At 41.3% G+C, this 22,454-nt stretch overlaps 1 protein-coding gene across 2 annotated transcripts in view; it reads left to right on the top strand.

Annotated features, from left to right (window-relative positions):
• Nucleotides 1-22,454, top strand: part of stat5a (signal transducer and activator of transcription 5a) — a 178,264-nt gene that overhangs the window by 111,646 nt on the left and 44,164 nt on the right. For both annotated transcript variants that reach the window (XM_057861066.1, XM_057861065.1), the window contains 5 exons: nucleotides 2,392-2,481; nucleotides 9,950-10,124; nucleotides 15,277-15,407; nucleotides 15,482-15,633; nucleotides 18,627-18,782. In XM_057861066.1, the coding sequence (XP_057717049.1) occupies nucleotides 2,392-2,481; nucleotides 9,950-10,124; nucleotides 15,277-15,407; nucleotides 15,482-15,633; nucleotides 18,627-18,782 (704 nt within the window). The remainder of the gene's footprint in view (nucleotides 1-2,391; nucleotides 2,482-9,949; nucleotides 10,125-15,276; nucleotides 15,408-15,481; nucleotides 15,634-18,626; nucleotides 18,783-22,454) is intronic.

The following is a 22,454-nucleotide window of genomic DNA, read 5'->3' as shown; positions in this document are numbered from 1 at the left end:
TCCCGATCATATACATTTTGGCAATGGAAAAAAATGAATAAAACTCGGACGAATATATACATTCAACATACAGTACATAAGTACTGTATTTGTTTATTATGACAATAAATCCTCAAGATGGCATTTACATTATTAACATTCTTTCTGTGAGAGGGATCCACAGATAGAAAGACTTGTAATTCTAAAAGGATAAATGTGACTTTGTATATTGTGATTAAATATTGCCATCTAGTGTATTTGTTGAGCTTTCAGTAAATGATACTGCAGCCATTTAACTTTTGCCCAAATGCATGATGGGAAGTGCAACCATGACTGTGCGTAGGGGCACCAATTGATATATCTTCTCTGCGTTGGGAAAGAACATAGGGTGTTAAGAAAATGATCAACTACTACCTTCCTTCCCCACATTGCCTCCCACGATATTTTTAATTGCTGAGAGAGGTATTGTAAGGCTTTAGTCACATAAAAAATGTGTTTAATTGCGTTAAATATTTTAACAGGATTAATCTAAAAAAAAAAAAAATTACCGCCATTAACGCGATAAATTTCATAGCCCTACTTTAAGCCAAAACTAAAGACTCTGGATGAGTGTAAGACATTTTGTCTGTAACGTTAAATACAATTAGAAAACGATTTAATTCAAATATATATATATATATATATATATATATATATATATATATATATATATATATATATATATATATATATATATATATATATTAGGGCTGTCAAAATTATCGCGTTAACGGGCGTTAATTAATTTTTTTAATTAATCACGTTAAAATATTTGACGCAATTAACGCACTGGGCCCGCTCAGACAGATTTAAATGTCAGTACAGTGAAAGGCCAACTTGTTAATTGTGTTTTATGGAGTTTTTCCGCCCTCTGCTGGCGCTTGGGTGTGACTTGCATATGTTATGTGGCGTAATGTCGCCCTCTGCCGGCGATTCAGTGCAGCTGATTATTTGGGTTTCGGCACGCTTTTCTGACGTTATTATATGTCGACGCGAACTCACACTAATAGACAGTGCTATTCAGACCAGCTAACGTCCGCATCCAGTATTCAGTGGCAGTTCTCATAGCCCCATCACACTGTTTGTGTCTAATACATGCATCGCTTGTGAGTTATATTCCTCCTTTGTTTATATTCATGAGGATTACATAGTTATTGATGATGTGTATTTGAATTTGTTCGCATATATGGTGAAATGCAGTTACATTGTTAGATGCTTGTGAGCTAATTGGCTAGTGCTGCTGCTCAAATGGACACGTGTGTGTACATTTTATGTTATTTTGTGATTTATGCAAGTTATTGACACATTGCCTTGTTATTTTCAGTTTTACAAAAATACAAGAAACGTGCTCCTGTCAAAAAGAGATGACTTCAGTAAAGCCCATGCAACTTTGCCACACCGTCTGATTTCTTTTTGGAACTTATGTTCGCTATCTGTCAATTTGTGTACTCACACACATTGAGGACAGAATAGGCCTACTAGTTTATTTTTTGATTGAAAATTTTACAAATTTTATTAAAACGAAAACATTAAGAGGTGTTTTAATATAACATTTCTATAACTTGTACTAATATTCATCTTTTAAGAACTACAAGTCTTTCTATACATGGATCACTTTAACAGAATGTTAATAATGGTAATGCCATCTTGTTGATTTATTGTTATAATAAACAAATACAGTCCTTATGTACCGTATGTTGAATGTATATATCCATCTTGTCTTATCTTTCCAATCCAACAATAATTTACAGAAAAATATGGCATATTTTATAGATGGTTTGAATTGCGATTAATTGCGATTAATTACGATTAATTAATTTTTAAGCTGTAATTAACTCGATTAAAAATTTTAATCGTTTGACAGCCCTAATATATATATTAATAAAAGGCATGTCCAATATTGTTTTGACGATTCCGATACTTTGAAAATGACGTGATCGGACCCGATCGATCGGGACATCTTTAATTACAACCTCACTCTAATTAAACGAATCATTGAAGAAGCAAAATTTGATTCGAAGATTTTTTCTAATCGAATTTCTCGAGTTAATCGATTAGTCGTCTTATCGCCAACAATGGCAGACAATGAATAAAGACTTTAAAATAAACTCAGATAATATTTAATTTTCAAGGTTGTAGATCTGCAATTAAAGGAAATAAACATGCGAAACACTGCCGGGCGCTCGTATTCTAACCGCTCCCATTCTGCCGCTCTTCAGATACGGTAAGTAATCATTAGTCTCATCTAATATGCTCCCGTGCGCCCGAGAAGCTTCTTGATGTGACCAAATTGGCCAACGCGGCGGCACACCGCTCGCTTCGTCAGGAGCTAACGAGACCTTAACTGTGGCACATGTTCTTCTTGTCTTTCAGAGCACGTATGACCGATGTCCTCTGGAGCTGGTGCGCTGCATCAAGCACATCCTCTACACGGAGCAGCGGCTGGTGCGGGAGGCCACCAATGTGAGTGTGTGTGCGCTGTCAAGCACTAGGCAAATATATGCATACGCTCTACAGAATTATTGCCAAAAACCATGAAAAGCAAAAGCAAGACGGGATTATTGCATTGTACTGTTACGACACTACACATATTATATCATTTTGCTACAGATTGTAACCTCAAAATGTCACAGTTGCAGTAAATGTGCATGAAAATAACTTCCAGACAATAAATATTGAACAATCAAAAGCCTACTTGGGCCGCGTGACACGGCATTGTTACGCTGCTGGACAAACTAGTCGATTGTGCTGGCAATCGTAACCTCAAAACATTGGAATTATAGTCAATATTTTTAGGAAAAACATTTCAAAGCCTTAACATCGTACAACCAAACAAAAATAGTACTTTGTGCAGTAATTGCGCGTGCCATTTAACGCTATGTTGTTACGCTGTTGAACAAATTAGTATTTCGTTCGTATCCTCAAAATATATGTTGTTACTGTCATCAGCCGAGAGGTGAAAACGTGTAGTAGCCACACTTAGTTCAGATTTGTATTTTAGTTATTTCATCCACATTTGGTCAAGTTTGGCGTATTTCAGTCCTGAACCCAAATGAAATTTACTATCAGTAACAAGACAAAATCTACGGAGCCCCCTGGATGCCAGGGTTGAAAAAAATATATTTTTTTATACCTAATCCCTTTTACGGAGCCACCCAGGTGCCCGGGTAGAAAAAAAATACTTTTCATAGTTAATCTGTAGCCACAGGTTAGTAGTTTTTACCCACAGAATACTAAACTGTACCCACAGATTACTAAACTGTACCAACAGAATACTAAACTGTACCCACATATTACCAAACTGTACCCACAGATTACTAAATTGTACCCACAGTTTACTAAACTGTACCCACAGATGACTACACTATACCCACAGTTTTGTACCCAGTTTTCTAAACTGTACCCACAGATTACTAAATTGTACCAACAGTTTACTAAACTGTACCCACATTTTGTCAAATGTATGCACAGATTTCTAAATTGTACCCACAGTTTACTAAACGGTACCCACAATTTAGTAATCTGTACACACATCTTATTAAATTGTACCCACAGTTCACTAAACTGTACCCACAATTTAGTCACGTGTACGCACAGATGACCTAATTGTGCCCACAGTTTGCTATACTGTACCCATTGTTTAGTAATCTGTGCTCACAGATTACTAATCTTTACTCGCAGATTACTCAAATGTATCCACAGTTTACTAAACTGCACTCACAGTTTAGTAATCTGTACCCACAGAATACTAAACTGTACCGACAGTTTACCAAACTGTACCCACAGATTACTAAATTGTACCCACAGTTTCCTAAACTGTACCCACAGATTACTAAATTGTACCGACGGTTTACTAAACTGTACCCACAATTTTGTAAAATGTACGCACATATTTCTAAATTGTACCCAGAGTTTACTAAAGGGTACCCACAATTTAGTCATGTGTACGCACAGATGACTAAATTGTGCCCACAGTTTACAATACTGTACCTATTGTTTAGTAATCAGTACCCACATATTACTAATCTTTACGCACAGATTACTAAATTGTACCCACAGTTTGCTAAACTGTACTCACAGTTTAGTAATCTGTACCCACAGTTTACTCAACTGTACCCACAGTGTAGTAATCTTTACCCACAGTTTAGTAATTTGCATCCACAGTGTAGTAATCTTTACCCACAGTTTTGTAATTTGCACACACGGTTTACTAAACTGTACCCACAGTTTATTAAACTATACCCACAGTTTACTAAACTGCACCCACAGTTTAGCAATGATCCGGAAACGGTCGTCCTCAATTTGGTTTTCTGGAGACTCCAAAAGCCGACGGACCAAACAAGCAAGTAGCTGCACACGGGTTGCCCTCGACGAACTAAACTGTTTTGAATAGTAAATAGTGCACATTTTCTTTTGTAGCATTGAACACTATCGCCTTCAGGGGTCATCAATCAATATGCCGTGTTTTGTACACACAGTTTTGTAATCTGTGGGTACAGAATACTAAATTGTGGGAACATATTACTAAACTGTGGTTTCAAATGAGTAAACTGTATGAACAGTTTAGTCATCTGTGGGGACAGTTTAGTAAACTAAACTGTTGGGACAGTTTAGTGTTGGTACAGTTTAGTAATCTGCAAGGACAGTTCAATAATGTGTGGGCAGAGATGGTTAGTAATGTTTTTCAGAGAGACAGTGAGAACCAAAAGTGATATTTGCCATGTGGCAAAAAAATTTTGCCATGTGGCATTTTTTTTGACATGTGGCGATTTTTTTTTTTTTTTTTTTTTTTTTTTTTTTTTTTGCTATGTGGCATTTTTTTTGCCATGTGGCAACTTTTTTTTTTTTTGCCATGTGGCATTTTTTTTCGCCATATGGCAAAAAAATTTTGCCATGTGACATTTTTTTTGCCATGTGGCATTTTTTTTTTTTTTCCATGTGGCAAACTTTTTTTGCCATGTGGCATTTTTTTTTTTTTGCCATGTTGAGGAGTTTCACCTCCTCCAGCCATCGTGTAGCACAGCTGACTCACTGAGACTGAGCAACAACCCACTGGGGGAGGGTTGAGCCTTTTATGTCCCATTTTTGGGACATAAAAAAGGGACGGTATGATGGAAATTTTTTGCGGTTTTGAAAACCGTGACATTTTAATACCACGGTCAACCTACAGTCACACTATCTACCTATGAAGCTGAATATATGGCACCGGCTTCAACCATACCAGAATGCCTATATTTAGAACAATTATTAGGTAGCAGTGATCATTATCAGTCCACTCCAACAACTGTACACGATAACAACAAGGGGACAATCGCTCTTGCCAAAAATCCTGTTAACAGACAGAGATGCAAGCACGTAAACATAAAATATCATTTGATTAGAGCTACTGTGAATCAGGGAAGAGTAACACTAGCCACGTTTACATGCTGACTTTTATTCATACCGATTCAAATCATTCCGAATGGAAATTTCAGATCAGCTGTTTACATGTCACTTCATCTATTCCGATCCAGCGTTTACATGTGACTACCTTTATTCCGAAAGGACGTTTGACAACTGCCGTCTGACATGCGCAGATTAATCAAAACAAAGCGTCACGTTGCAAAACATGGAGATCGATCGTCGGAGTGCTGCTGTTTTAACTTTAACCCACTTGTTGTGTTTGTGGGGTCGTATCCGCTTCTGCTGTTTTGCTCTTTTGCCTTGTAGTAGCCGGTTTTCCACCGGTTTCTAATCTGGTCAACGCTCCGGTCTATTCCGGCTTCGTGTAACCTCTCGTGAACTTTTTTAAATAGTTCACTGTTCCTCGTTTTACGCCCGTCTAAGCGAGCAATTATATTCAATTCTTTTAAAGTTTGAATTAAATACAATCTTTCCGCCGGACTCCAATTAGGTGCGCTGTGCTTGGAAGCCATGTTGCAAGTGACGTTACTTACGTCACAAAGTGACGTCACCACGTCAGTACGGAGCATGTGCAGAAAGAACGCAACCAGACACCATTCCGCTTCCCTGTTTACATGATATAATTTTACTTCTAATCGGTTTGGGAAAAGGAATATTCCACCCCTGTGAATCGGAATGAAATTCCATTCGGTTTGGGCCTATTCATTCCGAATGAGGTGTTTATATGGAACACATTTATTCGGTTTGAACAAATATTCCGATTGTAATTGGAATACTTGGCTCCATGTAAACGTGGCAGTTGACGTATTGTCCAACGTGACATGATAGCTGATATCATGACAAAACCTGTAACAAAGTTAAAATTGTTAAAATTGGAATTTGAAATGTAAAAGTTCATTTGTTTGTTAAAAAGGGCATCAAAATGAGAACACGTGGGGGTGTTGAGAGAAATGTTGGAAGAAATGTTTTCATAAATGTGTCCTCAGTTGATGTGGAAATGATGTTCCTATTGCGAGTTATTATTGACATATTATCTTTTCGCCACAAGATGGTTGGATGGGACTTAATGGTCTAAAGTGCTACTTAATAGTACGTCATTTTTGTTTGGCTTTGATTACTTTTATTTTTTGGGATTGCCTGTGACGACAGCATGAGAGATAGATGTATCTGCATGTCGGTGGAAATTAAACACGCCGAGTTTTGGCTGAAAGAAAACTTATTCACCGTCAATTTTTCCTATAACGTTAAGATGCAACCACCTCAATTTGAGTACGATTTTTGACTACTCTACCCACCTGTCTGTGGGTACAGATTAGTTAACTGTGGGTACAGATTAGCTATGAGAAATATATTTTCAGGATAGTAATCTGTGGAGAAAGATTAGTAAACTGTTGGCACAGATTGGGTACAGATAAGTAAACTGTAGGTCCAGTTTAGTAAACTGTAAATACGAGTACAGTTTAGTAATCTGTGAATACAGATTACTAAACTCAGGATACAGATTATCCCTGAAAAATATTTCTGTAGAAATCAAAATCAAATTAAAAAAAATATTGTTTGTTTTTCTTCTGGGCATTTCCATAGCAGTTCATCTGTGGTTGTAGTTGTTTACAGCATTTTGTTTGAACTGAAACAAATCAAGACAAGTGTGAACACAGTCTTGGCCCTAACCCTCGTATTTTTTTGTCTCCTTTCCCAAACAAACAGCTCTTGTACAGCAGTCGCACCACAGTTTATTTTTCCACCAACCAAATATGACAAAGTGAGAAACCGGCTAAACATTTGTTTCCCAGTGATGGCTTCCGCAATGACCCTTCACAACGCTGCTGCAAATTATGGAAATCCAATATTTAACGTTTTATTGCGCGCCACGAGTTATGAAAGGCATCGAGCCAGCGCTGCGTGAACATCTGAATCTCGGTAACTCCTGGCCTCCATTGATTTTGATTGATTGATTGATTACTCTTCTATTAGCATGTGTTGACTGATGAGGATTCAGCCCAGTTTAGCCGTTATCTGACTAGCAGTGCAATGGTTTGCGGTTCAAAGCTGACCCGTACTGTTCGCCCTGTACGGTTCAATACGCCTTTATGAACCGCGCCTTTTCGGTTTTGCAATTAATTTATTCCGAACGCTTGTGGAATGAATTGGTCGAGCTGTGTGTGACGTGAAGCACAGCTGTGGAGAAATTCCCGCCCCGCAAGTAAATGTCCAATCGCTGTCAAGCACCTGTGTAATAGAAGCAGAGAAATGCCCTCTCTCGCTTACGAGCGAAGTGAAAGTGAAACAAGAAAGAAACCAACGCTATGGCGAGCGGAGGAGTGGAGAGAGCAAATTTTGTGGAAGCACCGGCTTCTTTTAAATCCGCGGTGTGGCAACATTTCAGTTTCCCTGTGGACTACAATGCGGAGGGAGAGAAAATATTGAAAAAAATAAAATAAAACAATTTGCAAGCATTGCTTAGAGCTTGTTCCCTATGCTAATGGCAACACTTATAACTAGAGATGTCCCGATCGATCGGCGTCCGATCAAGTCATTTTCAAAGTATCGCAATCGGCAAAAAAATATCGGCCATGCCTTTTTTAAATATGTATATATATATATTTGTTTAATTAAATTGTTTTCGAATTGTATTTAACGTGACAAACATAATGTTACACTCATCCAGAGTCTTTAGTTTAGGCTTAAGGTAGGGTTATCAAATTTATCCCGATAACGGCGGTAATTAATTTTTTTTTTAAATGTATCAAGTTAAAATATTTAACGCAATTAATGCATGCGCTGCACGACCCACCCACGCATTGTCGTGCTCGTTTTACCTATATAGAAAGATAAAAGGCAATGTATAATGAGTAGAGTGAATTTTGGCAGCCTTTGGAGCCTTTTTTAATTGGCTAAAGCCTTACAATCCCTCTCCCTACGATTAGAAATATCAAGGGAAGCAATGTGGGGAAGCAAGGTAGCAAATGATCGTTTTCTTAACACCTTATATTATTTCCCAACGCAGAGAAGAAATATCAATTGGTAGCACTACGCACAGTCATGGTTCCACTTCCCATTATGCATTTGGGCATGGCCACAGTATCATTTACTGAAAGCTCAACAAATACACTAGATGGCAATATTTAGTCACAATATACAAAGTCACAAGTCTTTCTATCCGTGGATCCCTCTCACAGAAAGAATGTTAATAATGTAAATGCCATCTTGAGGATTTATTGTAATGATAAACAAATACAGTACTTATGTACTGTATGTTGAATGTACATATTCGTCCGAGTTTTATTAATTTTTTTCTTCATTCATTGCCAAAATGTTTATGATCGGGAAAAATTATCGGGAATGATTGGAATTGAATCGGGAGCAAAAAAAAGCAATCGGACCGGGAAATATCGGGATGAGCAGATACTCAAACTAAAACGATCGGGATCGGATTGGGAGCAAAAAAAGATGATCGGAACAACCCTACTTATAACATGACTCCGGCACCTCAGTCGGCATCACCCACAGATATCACTTTCTCAGAGCGGGACTACCCCGAAGATGACACCAGTGAAAACACACGGCAGGCTTCGTTAATTTATTTGCAACGCTTTTCCTCCGTTCGGATTTTGTCACCCTTTTCGGCAACGAGACAATGTGCGTTAATACGTTGGTTGAATGACGCCAAAAAAGTCAGAGACACGGAGAGGGAAGAGTGTTTGTTGTGACTCTGTAGCAAACGCGATGCTAGGCTAGGTGGCTCCAATATTTTCTGACTATAGCCGACAGCCTACAATCTACGCCTAGATATCTCATGCATATATATATACTCTGTAGCGTTAGTAAATAGCCGCCATTTTAGAGCAGTAAACTTCTCAGAAAGGCTCTGTTGTAGTGAACCTTCCTAGCGAACCTAAGTAACTTTTTATCTAAAATACTCCTAAATCGGCAAAATCTTGACTTTAGTCTATCTTTAAAGGATGAAACAGTTTTAAAATTTTCACATGTCGAATGCAGACAGAAGGGAACTAATCCAAAAACGGGAGCAATTTTATCAACTGTAACGGTTAATTCACAACATTTAATGACCTCCAAACATAGCAAAGGTTACTATGTTTTTGTTTTTTTGGGAAAAAATGGGACAAAAAAACATGAAAGGTAACACCAGTTACTTTGCCAAGTAAGTTTTTTACTACTGTGTGTGTATTTCAGTAGTTAGTCACTACACTAGCCAAAGAGCTAAGAGGCATTTTAACAGTCGAAAATGTTTACATTTTAAGTGTTGATTTCATTTTCTTAAAAGCAAAATAAAGGCAGTATTTAAAAAATAAAAAAAAAGAAAAGCAAAACGCAAACTGAAACCGTGATCCCAAAACCGAGGTTCAAACCAAACCGTGGGCTAACTGAACCTTTGCCCTTTGCACCCCTATATCTGACTGCAGTGCTCTATCAGTGTCTATTTTGGGTTTATTCCCTTGTTCTCAGATGTTCTTCTAAAAGAGACTTCCAAATTGTCTTTCTATTCCCCTTTAATGCGACTCAACAGTCCAGCTCTCCAGTGGGCGGAATGCTTGACAGCATGTCTCAGAAGTACCAGCAGATTAACCAAGCCTTCGAGGAGCTTCGCCTGCTCACCCAGGACACGGAAAATGACCTGCGCAAGCTCCAGCACAACCAGGAATACTTCATCATCCAGTACCAGGAGAGCCTGCGCATCCAGGGTGAGACGAGAGCATTAGAAACTAAATTGAATTGAGTTTATCACTAGTAGACGTCCAACTCATTTGTTGCCTTTTCAAACGGATTAGACATCTATGACGTTCAATTGCAACCAATGGCCAGAGACCCAACTATTTTTATACAAGCCATTTTAAAGTCCATTTTTCACAAAGTCATGCCTTTCCTACAGTTCTCAAATACATCAAACGGTGCCCCTGGACACATTGTCAGTGATGTAACCTGGGATCATGGGAGGTTTCCCTAACCTTAAACCCTAACCCTTTCAACGATCAGACCCCCTCCACCAGGCGACCCAGCCAGGGATGATCAGGCACCGGCTTGTGACCAGGTCGCGCTACCCTACTCTCCCCGACTCTCCCATCCTGATCCACAGCCACCTTGATGCCACGTCTGCTGCATCGGTGGCCAACTTAAAGTGCGTACGACAGGAGAAAAAAAGTCTTAAATAGGATTATTATGTGAATTAGAATCATATTTTGAGACGATTCGACTATATACAACAATTTAGCAAAGCGCAGATGACGAGAAATTAGTCTTTTAATCTGACGGTTAGCCACGCCTACCATTATAGCGCTCTAGCGTCCCCAACAGGTCGATGACATCAGCGGAGTCACGATTTCATCTGATTTAGTATGCAGCCCATTGAGTGGGAATTATTCACAACGAGGAAAACGCGACGAAGAGAGCCGCAAAATGTCATTGTTTCAGTCTCTCTACCGGGGCCGGATGTATGGGGGGGCTGGGGTAAGCACGGCTCACCCAGACGTGAGTCGTGCCCACCCATTCAAAATGTCGGGAATATCTATTGTAGCATCACACTCGATATAGAGAACGCACGGAGAGTTGATCTCACCTACTTTTTTATTGCAGGATTATTGCAGGTTTAACGGTTACTGTTGGCCGCAACCACGCCGAACAAGCAATCACCAAAACAAGCTGTTTTTCCAACCTCGTTTTTTATCCGCCCGCTTCCTCTCTCTCCTCCAGACACATTCTCGCAGTCGGAGATCCGGGCATTAATGACGTCACCAGCCACAACAAAGCGTCGCCATATTGAAATGGGAGCAAAACACGAGTCACAAGCAGTTGCTCTGTCGTGCATTGTAGTACAAACGCGTTGAACTTTGGTCTTATTTGCGGTCTTTTATTCCGTCGGAATGACTAAAAGTTGCCTTGTTGCGGGTTGTAACACGAGGAAGAGTTCAGAGCCGCATTTGAAGTTCTTCATTTTTCCTCGTGAGAAGAAAAGGACAAGCAGATGGCTTAAAGCAATCAATCGAGGAACAGTAAAAGAAGACGGTTCCGTGGACCATTCTCGCCAGTGGGAACCTAAATCCAAGCACATGTACGTTTGCAGGCGACATTTTATTACTGGTGAGTAAACTTTAATCGATTTTTTTTTTTTTTTTTTTTGCCCAATTAGCTGCTAGGATTCAATAGACTAGGCAGTGGTTATTATTACCGTAACCGACAACTCGCAAAACGTTATTTTTCTTCTGCTGTGAACTGCTCTGATCGGTCAATCGGTATATTATTGGCCTGGTGGGAATTGGTTATTTTGCCGTGACGTGTTCACGGCTAAATAACGCTTGTAGGCAAATTACCAGTTACGGCAGAAATAATCACTCCGTATATACTACCAGTTTTCTTAGTTCCACACAGTACATATTCCACGTAATTGATAAAGGTCAACTTACTGGGTGACTTTATGAGGTAGTTGTAGATGTTTCCGAACTCCACTGCAGGCAATTCCTTTGGATTGTTTATCCAGCTATCAGCTGCGACTTTGTATGGGCAGATTTGCAGGCCAATACACGCTAATTTTAAGTTGTATCGCCTCCTCGCGTCTGTCGGCAGTGACTCGTGATAATGATAAGTCATGTTTAAGACGTTTTTATGAAAAAAAGACTCAAAACACAGCTGAAATATATGAATTTTCAGACGTTTGTCTACGGATGTTTACCTGTGCGTGGCCCCATCTCAAAATGGCGACACATTGCTATGCGAGATGACTTCATCACGCCGACTGCGAGAATAAGTAGATAGATGAAAAAAAAAAAATTTTTTTTTTTTTAAATAAACCCCCCAAAAATTAATGCAGCCTCAACGGGACACAAGCCAATGTCCTACTTGCGCCGGTCCCAAGCCCGTAGAAATGCAGAGGGCAAAAAAAAAAAAAAAAAGCCTGCATTTGGGGTGCCCCCTCAAGATTTCTTAGAGCCCACTCTGGTGGGTAAACCTAGATCCGGGCCTGCTCTCTACTCCAATATTTTTACAAGATATTCTTTTTATCCAAGTTTATTCCCCAATAGCTAAATAAATGGCTTGAGAAGGACCAGTCAGCCCGTTGAGGGGGAATTATTCAGAACGAGGAATACGCGACGAAGACAGCTGCAAAATGTCATTGTTTCAGTCTCTCTACTTCAGTATTTTTACAGGATATTCTTTTTATCCAAGTATTTTTTCCACAATTGCTAAATAAATGGCAAGGTCATGACGAATAACAGTCTTGTGCTAAATGGAATATGAAATAATAAAAATGCATTTATTCAGGACGACATGTCCAAAATTGCTCCATAATGGTCAAAACTGTCGACTTCACCTTTACTGTCGTACCTCACGAACGATATTTTATGACACCTAAATCGGACTTATGCCATTTCCCTTCCCCGGCTTCGGAGAATGTTAACAAACCAAGAGGCGTGACAGCTAGCCGACATGCTAACCCAAACCGAGTGATGTTTCAAAGTCTTCGAAGTGGAAAATCCCACATAACTAGCCCGGATCATTTCACATGACGACTGGGTTGTCGATGGTCTTCGCCGATCGACAAACCGCCCGGCGGAGAGCAATTTACAGCTCGTTCCCCGGAGTAGGGCGGCTGCAATTGTTGTGCAGCTAAAGTGCAATGTGTATGAGGAGAGCTTTTTACATGCCTATCCATGATCAAACATACAGTAAGTAGTCCTATATTTAAATAAAGTTTGTAGTGTTTACTTTGTAATCGCTGTATTCGCGGCTATTTTTAACACAAAGTTGCAATTTCTGATCGGGTGGAAAATTTGACAGAACACCGGGCACACCAAGAGAGCAAAAGCCGAGTATAGTGCTCGCCCGGCGGGGGGATGTGCGACAAACATGTCAGCCACAAAATGCAAGCCACCTCCGTATCAAAATGATCCCAGTATTTGACATAATACAAAACACGTTGTTTACTCACTTCCACGTAAGTCCCTTGGTCCCACAGTAGTAGGGCTTCTTTTGGCCAATATCCACAGGTGAATGGGAACCTTATGAAACTCCCAGCAAGGCGCAAACGCCTCTCCCTCATACAGCAAGATTTTTCTGCAGCCGTTTGGCTGGCGTGATGCAAAAAATAAACGTGCTAATCAGCAAAATCAGCTGAATCCTTAGTCCTTCTCATACAACAGTACGGCTGTATAGTGAAGAGGACTCCTTTCTCCGTACACTTCATAGCGCCTTCTTTCTCAACTCGAGACTGTTGCCGGAAGTCACTCATTTTCATGGCGCGGGATTCAAAAATTGAATATATAAAACGATTGTTTCCACACACATCCAAGCGGTCCATTTCATTCAGGAGCATAAAATACCACGTGTATTATGAAATAAACATGCTTTTTCGTGTCACAGGCACTTTAATGGCCTCTTGCAGGCTAGCCCCTGTGATGCCCAACATCTTGTAGGCCCCGCAGAGGGAATGGCCCAAAAAACCTCGGCATCCTACCTCGATGGGCTGGCATCGTGCCCGCCAACCATTGCTACGAAACTCTTCCCCCTACTCGGAGTACTTCGCCGCCTTTCGCTCGTGCGCCTCCTCCATACGTTGTTCCCATGGCACTGTTAGCTCCAAGAGGATTATCTGCTTGATTGTTGCCTGAGTGAGAACTATGGCCTTGCTGTTGTCTTGGCGACCACCCATGGGAACTTCAGCTGTCTGCCCAGATTAGCTCTTAGCTCCCAATCGCGCGCTGTTGCCAAAAGGCCAGAAGAGGTGTTTCTGGTAACCACAGTAGGCTTCTCCCCAGCCCTGACAAAATTGATGGTGTTTCTTACTGGGCGGAGAGTCTTACTGTGACTGATCCACTGCAGACAGCCTCTGCTATAGCTTTCAAGACCTGATTGTGCCACCATAGGTAGCACCCTTCTCCCAGGGCTCTCGGGCAGCAGTTGAGGACGTGCTCCAGGGTCCCTCTCTTCAGACACAAGTGACAAGCTGGTGTCTCCCCTTTTACCCTGGTGAAAAGGTTAGATGGCCTAGGTAGCGCGTCGTAGACTGCCTGGATCAAGAATTTTATACGGTGGGGCTCTGCATTCCACAGATCGTTCCATGTGGCCTTGCCCTCCACAGCCTGCTCCCATCTTGTCCAGGCGCCCTGCTGGTGCATCCCTACCATCTGGGTGGCCAGCATATCCTCAAATTCTGCTCAGACTTCCTCCAGGACCAAAGACCTTCTCTTTACCCTGTGCCCTGCCTTAGTGTAATGGGCCACCGCTACCCAAGCCCGCTCTTCCCGTGCAACTGCTCCCACAAGCACCAGCTGTCGTAGTCTTGACCCTGCGATGTCTGCGACCTATCCTGACCTCGATCACAGCCTGGGCAACCTTTGTGTCACAGGATTCCCGGTATTGAAAGTTACCATAAAGTCCTCCCTTAGACAGCTTATAGGGAGCTTCATCTTGTTGGTCTGCCCATACAGACCAATGCTGTTCAGGCTTCTTGGCAGCCCCGACCACCTTCGGAGAAACCTACTGACCTAGAAGGAGATGTAAATAAAAAGAACTTGAATTCACAGAATTTTATTTTCCAAGACTCCAAGTTTGAAAACGATGGCGAACATTAGACGCGAGAGTTGGCCTTGATGGAAAACATCAACAAGAAACACTCTGCTGTCATTGAGCTTTCGTTGAAATGAAAAAGAAAACATATTTGACTGACATCAAACCTTTATAGGGCACTTATTGAACTTCCATCCATTTTGACTGGGAGAGGCTGGCAGCCATCATTCGCTGCCAACCATCAGCATTCACAGACAGTTTTCCAGTTGTCAGTTTCAGAAAAAGCATTAAATACAAAAATAAAATGTTGACATGATCATTTTCTCTACCTTTTAGCTCAGCTGTCCAGCCTGGCCACACTGCCTCCTGCTGACAGACAGTTACGAGAGCCCACCTTGCTTAGCAAAAGAGCCACCGTGGAGGCGTGGCTGACAAGGGAGGCCAACACACTACAGAAGTACAGACTGGTATCCGCTTTACTCTTTTTCTCACGCTTCTCCTGTGCTCGCCAACGGAAAAGTTGACTGTCAATGTTGTCCAGGACCTGGCGGAGAAGCACCAGAAAACACTGCAGCTGCTGAGGAAGCAGCAGACCATCATCCTGGACGACGAGCTGATCCAGTGGAAGCGACGCCAACAGCTGGCGGGCAACGGGGGCCCGCCGGAGGGGGGCATGGACATCCTGCAGTCTTGGTGAGTTTGATTTGATTTGATTTGATTTTTGTTTCAAGCAATAACAACAAAAAACAACAACAAGTATGGAAAAATAATAAAAATAAAACAGTAATGATGATTGCAACAGAAATAATTAGAGGTGGGAATCTTTGGGCAACAAACGATTTGATTACGATTACGATTCAGAGGCTACGATTCCATTATAAATCGATTATTGATGACACCCCCCCCCCCCCCCCCCCGCTATTAGTTGCTTTTAATGTTTTGTACATTAATTACAAAAACTAAAAAAAAAATTTAAAAATTTTTAAAAAAGCCTCGCAGGCTTAAATAAACCACTATTTCAGTATCAAGTTAACAGTTAAAAACAATAAATAATATACTCAAATCACCATTCTGTATCAGCAGCTTTATACTACATTTAATTTAATGTTGTGAATCAACTGTTAAAGTTGTTAAAATTGCCCCCGTTATTCCATAATTTCCCTTTTGTCTACTTTCGACATGTGAAAGTTTTAAAACTATTTTAAAGATAGATTCAAGTCAATATTTTACCGATTTAGGACTATTTTAGAAAACAACTTAATTAGGTTCGCTTGGAAGGTTCGCAACAACAGCCTTGCAGGGAGGTCTAATGCTTTAAGATGGCGGCCATTTACTAACGCCCGCATCTAGCTTTCTGTACGTGTGCTGCTAACGCCACCGAGTCTATTTAGCATCTAGTCCTATGTAAATATGATATCTACCGTACCATTTTCTGGACGTACTTTGTAGCAGCTGTCGGCAGAAGTCAGGTATGTTGTTGTTTTTTTATCTCGCGGCATGAGTTGAGCTAGAGCCGTGAGTTGAGCATTGGCATTACCGGAGGGGCCGGGTAATGACAAGCATGATGTTTAGCTACTCTCGCTCCGTTCCTCATTGCGTCCTGAAGACCGCGCGGAATTTGGATGTTTGTGAATCGTTCTCGAATCTTCCACGGCCGAATCACGAATAATCTAAGAATCGGAAATTTTGCACACCTCTAGAAATAATAACAATCCATACACGTGTAGCTCGAAAACGAGTGGGAAGAAGCCAAGCTTTTTTGTGTCCAACCCCCATTTCACTCCAAATATTCCATAGGTCACTTCCCTACAACAACTGTACTAATCATAATGATAACATCGATGATAATAATAATAATAGTTGCAGTAATCATAACACCAATACATATAGTGGGGCAAATAAGTATTTAGTCAACCACCAATTGTGCAAGTTGTCCTACTTGAAAAGATTAGAGAGGCCTGTAATTGTCAACATGGGTAAACCTCAACCATGAGAGGCAGAATGTGGAAAAAAAAAAACAGAAAATCACATTATTTGATTTTTAAAGAATTTATTTCCAAATTATAGTGGAAAATAAAAATTTGGTCACCTACAAACAAGCAAGATTTCTGGCTGTCAAAGAGGTCTAACTTCTTCTAACGAGGTCTAACGACGCTCAGCTCGTTACCTGTATTAATGGCACCTATTTTAACTCATTATCGGTATAAAAGACACTTGTTCACAACCTCAGTCAGTCACACTCCAAACTCCACTATGACCAAGACCAAAGAGCTGTCGAAGGACACCAGAGACAAAATTGTAGACCTGCACCAGGCTGGGAAGACTGAATCTGCAATAGGTAAAAAGCTTGGTGTAAAGATATCAACTGTGGGAGCAATTATTAGAAAATGGAAGACATACAAGACCACTGATAATCTCCCTCGATCTGGGGCTCCATGCAAGATATCACCCCGTGGCGTCAAAGTGATAACAAGAACGGCGAGCAAAAATCCCAGAACCACACGGGGGGACCTAGTGAATGACCACAGTAACAAAGGCTACTATCAGTATCACAATGCGCCGCCAGGGACTCAAATCCTGCACTGCCAGACGTGTCCCCCTGCTGAAGAAAGTACACGTCCAGGCCCGTCTGCAGTTCGCTTTAGAGCATTTGAATGATCCAGAAGAGGACTGGGAGAATGTGTTATGGTCAGATGAAACCAAATTAGAACTTTTTGGTCAAAACACAGGTTCTTGTGTTTGGAGGAGAAAGAATACTGAATTGCATCCGAAGAACACCATACCCACTGTGAAGCATGGGGGTGGAAACATCATGCTTTGGGGCTGTTTTTCTGCAAAGGGACCACGACGCCTGATTTGTGTAAAGGAAAGAATGAATGGGGCCATGTATCGAGAGATTTTGAGTGAAAATATCCTTCCATCAGCAAGGGCATTGAAGATGAGACGTGGCTGGGTCTTTCAGCATGACAATGATCCCAAACACACTCCTAGGGCAACAAAGGAGTGGCTTCGTAAGAAGCATTTCAAGGTCCTGGAGTGGCCTAGCCAGTCTCCAGATCTCAACCCCATAGAAAATCTGTGGAGGGAGTTGAAAGTCCGTGTTGCCCAACGGCAGCCCCAAAACATCACTGCTCTAGAGGAGATCTGCATGGAGGAATGGGCCAAAATGCCAGCAACAGTGTGTGAAAAGGTTGTGAAGAATTACAGAAAACATTTGGCCTTAGTTATTGCCAACAAACTGTACTTAACAAAGTAATGAGATTAACTTTTGGTACTGACCAAATACTTATTTTCCACCATGATTTGCAAATAAATTCTTTAAAAATCAAACAATGTGAGTTTCTGTTTTTTTTTTTTCCCCACATTCTGTCTCTCATGGTTGAGATTTGCCCATGTTGACAATTACATGCCTCTCTAATATTTTCAAGTGGGAGAACTTGCACAATTAGTGGTTGACTAAATACTTATTTGCCCCACTGTAACTGAATTTTGCACTGAAGAAAATCGTGAATTGAATCAAAATCGCAGTCATCATCCAGAAAAGATGCAACTCGATAGTTTTTCTAAAATGGTTGAGCCCTACCGCTGAGTTTGTAGCCTCCTATTTTAAACCGGGGGGAAAATCTTAAACTGTTCCTGACAGAGAGCATTTTCTTGTAAATTGATTGTAATGTTTTGTATATCAGGTGCGAGAAGCTGGCGGAAACCATATGGCAGAACAGGCAGCAGATCCGGAGAGCGGAACACCTCAGGCAACAGCTGCCCATCCCGGGTCCCATTGAAGACCTCCTCAATGAACTCAACAGCACTATCACAGACATTATCTCAGCCTTGGTTACAAGGTAACTATAATAAAGGGGAAATTCAGAATTTTTGACTTAAAGCTTAATCTTTGAGTTTGCGGGGGGGTTAATTAGTCGGTGGAGTCGATTTTAAAAAATTCCATGCAGTGTTAGTTTCAGGGTTCCGGAGTGGCTAAGCCAGAGGGAGTCAATGGTACCTGCCTAGCATACCAATAAAGAACAGATAAGGCATGAGAATCACCGATGAGCCATGCAATCAATGGTGTTGGCTGTGTTTTCAGATTAAAGTTATTAAAACTTACCGACTTAACGAGTTTTCTTGATCATAGAATACTCGACGATTCGCAAATAAAATCTGATACTAGTTGGCAAGGAAATTAGTCAACCATCAAAATTTCAGGAAGCTAAGGGCCATAAAAGTTTAATACAGAATTTTCCAAAAACCCACAGTTCTCCAAAAACTTTCCCATTTGTTTCCAACAGGATGCCACTGGCATGTACAACGTTCCATTAATTTCTAGTGGCCAAAATTTCCCATTCATTTTCAATGGCAGAAAAACATGAGTGGTTGTCCTTTTTGACCAGAAACTTACCATTACAGCCCATTGACATTCAACTGGCGCCTAAGTAAGTCAATGCCATTGGTAGCCATGCACGTCCATGCCATTGACAGCTATGTACGTCCTTGCCAATGACGGCCATGTATGTCCTTGCCAATGATTGCCATGTATATTTATGCCATTGACAGCCATGTATGTCGATTTTATTGATGCCAATGTACTTGGATTCCATTGACAGCCATGTTTGTCGATTCAATTGCTGCCCATGTTCTTGGATTCCATTGACAGCCATGTACATCCATGCCATTGACGGCCATGTATGTCCTTGCCATTGACAGCCATGTACAGTGGGGCAAATAAGCATTTAGTCAACCACCAATTGTGCAAGTTCTCCTACTTGAAAAGATTAGAGAGGCCTGTAATTGTCAACATGGGTAAACCTCAACCATGAGAGACAGAATGTGGGGAAAAAAACAGAAAATCACATTGTTTGATTTTTAAAGAATTTATTTCCAAATAACAGTGGAAAATCAGTATTTGGTGACCTACAAACAAGCAAGATTTTTGGATGTCAAAGAGGTCTAACTTCTTCTAACGAGGTCTAACCAGGCTCCACTCGTACCTGTATTATTGGCACCTGTTTTAACTCATTACCGGTATAAAAGACACCTGTCCACAATCTCAGTCAATCACACTCCAAACTCCACTATGGCCAAGATCAAAGAGCTACCGAAGGACACCAGAGACAAAATTGTAGACCTGCACCAGGCTTGGAAGGCTGAATCTGCAATAGGTAAAACGCTTGGTGTAAAGAAATCAACTGTGGGAGCAATTATTAGAAAATGGAAGACATTCAAGACCACTGATAATCTCCCTCGATCTGGGGCTCCATGCAAGATCTCACCCCGTGGCGTCAAAATGATGACAAGAACAGTGAGCAAAAATCCCAGAACCACACGGGGGGACCTAGTGAATGACCTACAGAGAGCTGAGACCACAGTAACAAAGGCTATCTATTGTGTTACTATCAGTAACACAATGCGCCGCCAGGGACTCAAATCCTGCACTGCCAGATGTGTCCCCCTGCTGAAGGAAGTATATGTCTAGGCCCGTCTGCGGTTCGCTAGAGAGCATTTAGATGATCCAGAAGAGGACTGAGAGAATGTTTTATGGTCAGATGAAAGTAACCAAAATAGAACTTTTTGGTAGAAACACAGGTTCTCGTGTTTGGAGGAGAAAGAATACTAAATTGCATCCGAAGAACACCATACCCACTGTGAAGCATGGGGGTGGAAACATCATGCTTTGGGGCTGTTTTTCTGCAAATGGACCAGGACGACTGATCTGTGTAAAGGAAAGAATGAATGGGGCCATGTATTGAGAGATTTTGAGTGAAAATCTCCTTCCATCAGCAAGGGCATTGCAGATGAGAGGTGGCTGGGTCTTTCAGCATGACATTGATCCCAAACACACAGCCAGGGCAACAAAGGAGTGGCTTTGTAAGAAGCATTTCAAGGTCCTGGAGTGGCCTAGCCAGTCTCCAGATCTCAACCCCATAGAAAATCTGTGGAGGGAGTTAAAAGTCCGACAGCCCCCAAAACATCACTGCTCTAGAGGAGATCTGCATGGAGGAATGGGCCAAAATACCAGCAACAGTGTGTGAAAAGCTTGTGAAGAGTTACAGAAAAAGTTTGGCCTCCGTTATTGCCAACAAAGGATACATAACAAAGTATTGACATGAACTTTTGGTTTTGACCAAATACTTATTTTCCACCATGATTTGCAAATAAATTCTTTAAAAATCAAACAATGTGATTATTATTTTTTCCCCCACATTCTATCTGTTATGGTTGAGGTTTACCCATGTTGACAATTACAGGCCTCTCTAATATTTTCAAGTGGGAGAACTTGCACAATTAGTGGTTGACTAAATACTTATTTGCCCCACTGTATGTTGATGCCATTGACAGCCATGCATGTTGATTTTATTGATGCTAATGTACTTGTATTCCATTGTCAGCCATATATGTTGAATCTATTGATGCCAATGTACTTGGATTCCATTGACAGCCATGTACATCCATGCTATTGACGGCCATACTGTTAATTCTATTGATGCCAATGTACTTGCATTCCATTGATGCATATGTAAGTCGATGCCACTGACGGCCAGCCATGTCAAAATATCAACAGGAAATGACCCCGAAATGCCTCCAAATCAACAGGGTTTACCTGCGAAAGCAAAGCTACGATCACAACTTCTCCAGAAATTACATTTTCTAGTTAATTAACTCTACTGCTACTTCACCTTATCATGGTGGAGGGGTTTGTGTGTCCCAATGATCAGAGGACCTGTGTTGTCTGGGGCTTTTACCCCTGGCAGGCTCACCCATGGCAAACAGGTCTTAGGGTAGCGACCAGACCAAACACATTTTATCAGTAGAGTACTCAGATGAGTAACATTAATAGAGTCCCCTTTCCCTTGCCCGGACTCTGGTCACGAGGACCCACCCCTGGAGCCCGAACTGGTGGAGGGGTTCACCCTCACCCCTTCCAATGTGCTCACCGCAAGTGAGAGGGGCCAAGAGGGTTGGGTGCACAGTGAGCTAGACAGCAGCCGAAGGCAAACCACGGCGTCATTGGTGATGTGGACTCTGTATCAGTCCTTCGTGGTGAAGAAGGAGCCGAAGCGCTCTATTTACCAGTCGATCTATGTTCCTATCCTCACTTAGGGTAATGAGCTATGGGTCGTGAGTGAATGAACAAGTTGTCCCAGCTTTCTATTAGAAATAGAGTGAGAAGCGTGGCGATAAGCCTGTGTCAATATGCAAAAATTCCATTTATCGCACGGTAAATGAAAATGAAGGTGGTAATTTTTCCGCTTTTATTTATCGCCTCACGTGCACGTGCATGCGCATGTGCATCTCTAATCTATACCAGGGGTCCCTGGTATAGATTAGAGAGAGAGATCTCTCTCTCTCTCTCTCTCTCTCTCTCTCTCTCTCTCTCTCTCTCTCTCTCGTAAACATTTATCGCGTTTAAAAGGGTTTACTTAATCTATTAATCTATACCAGGGATCCCCAAACTTTTTCCTGTGAGGGCCACATAACTTTTCCCTTCTCTGATGAGGGGCCGGGTCAGTTTGTAACAG

The sequence above is a fragment of the Corythoichthys intestinalis genome, chromosome 16, assembly GCF_030265065.1.
Source record: "Corythoichthys intestinalis isolate RoL2023-P3 chromosome 16, ASM3026506v1, whole genome shotgun sequence".
In the NCBI taxonomy this organism is placed as follows: Eukaryota; Metazoa; Chordata; class Actinopteri; order Syngnathiformes; family Syngnathidae; genus Corythoichthys; species Corythoichthys intestinalis.
This window is presented reverse-complemented; position numbering and strand designations above follow the sequence as displayed.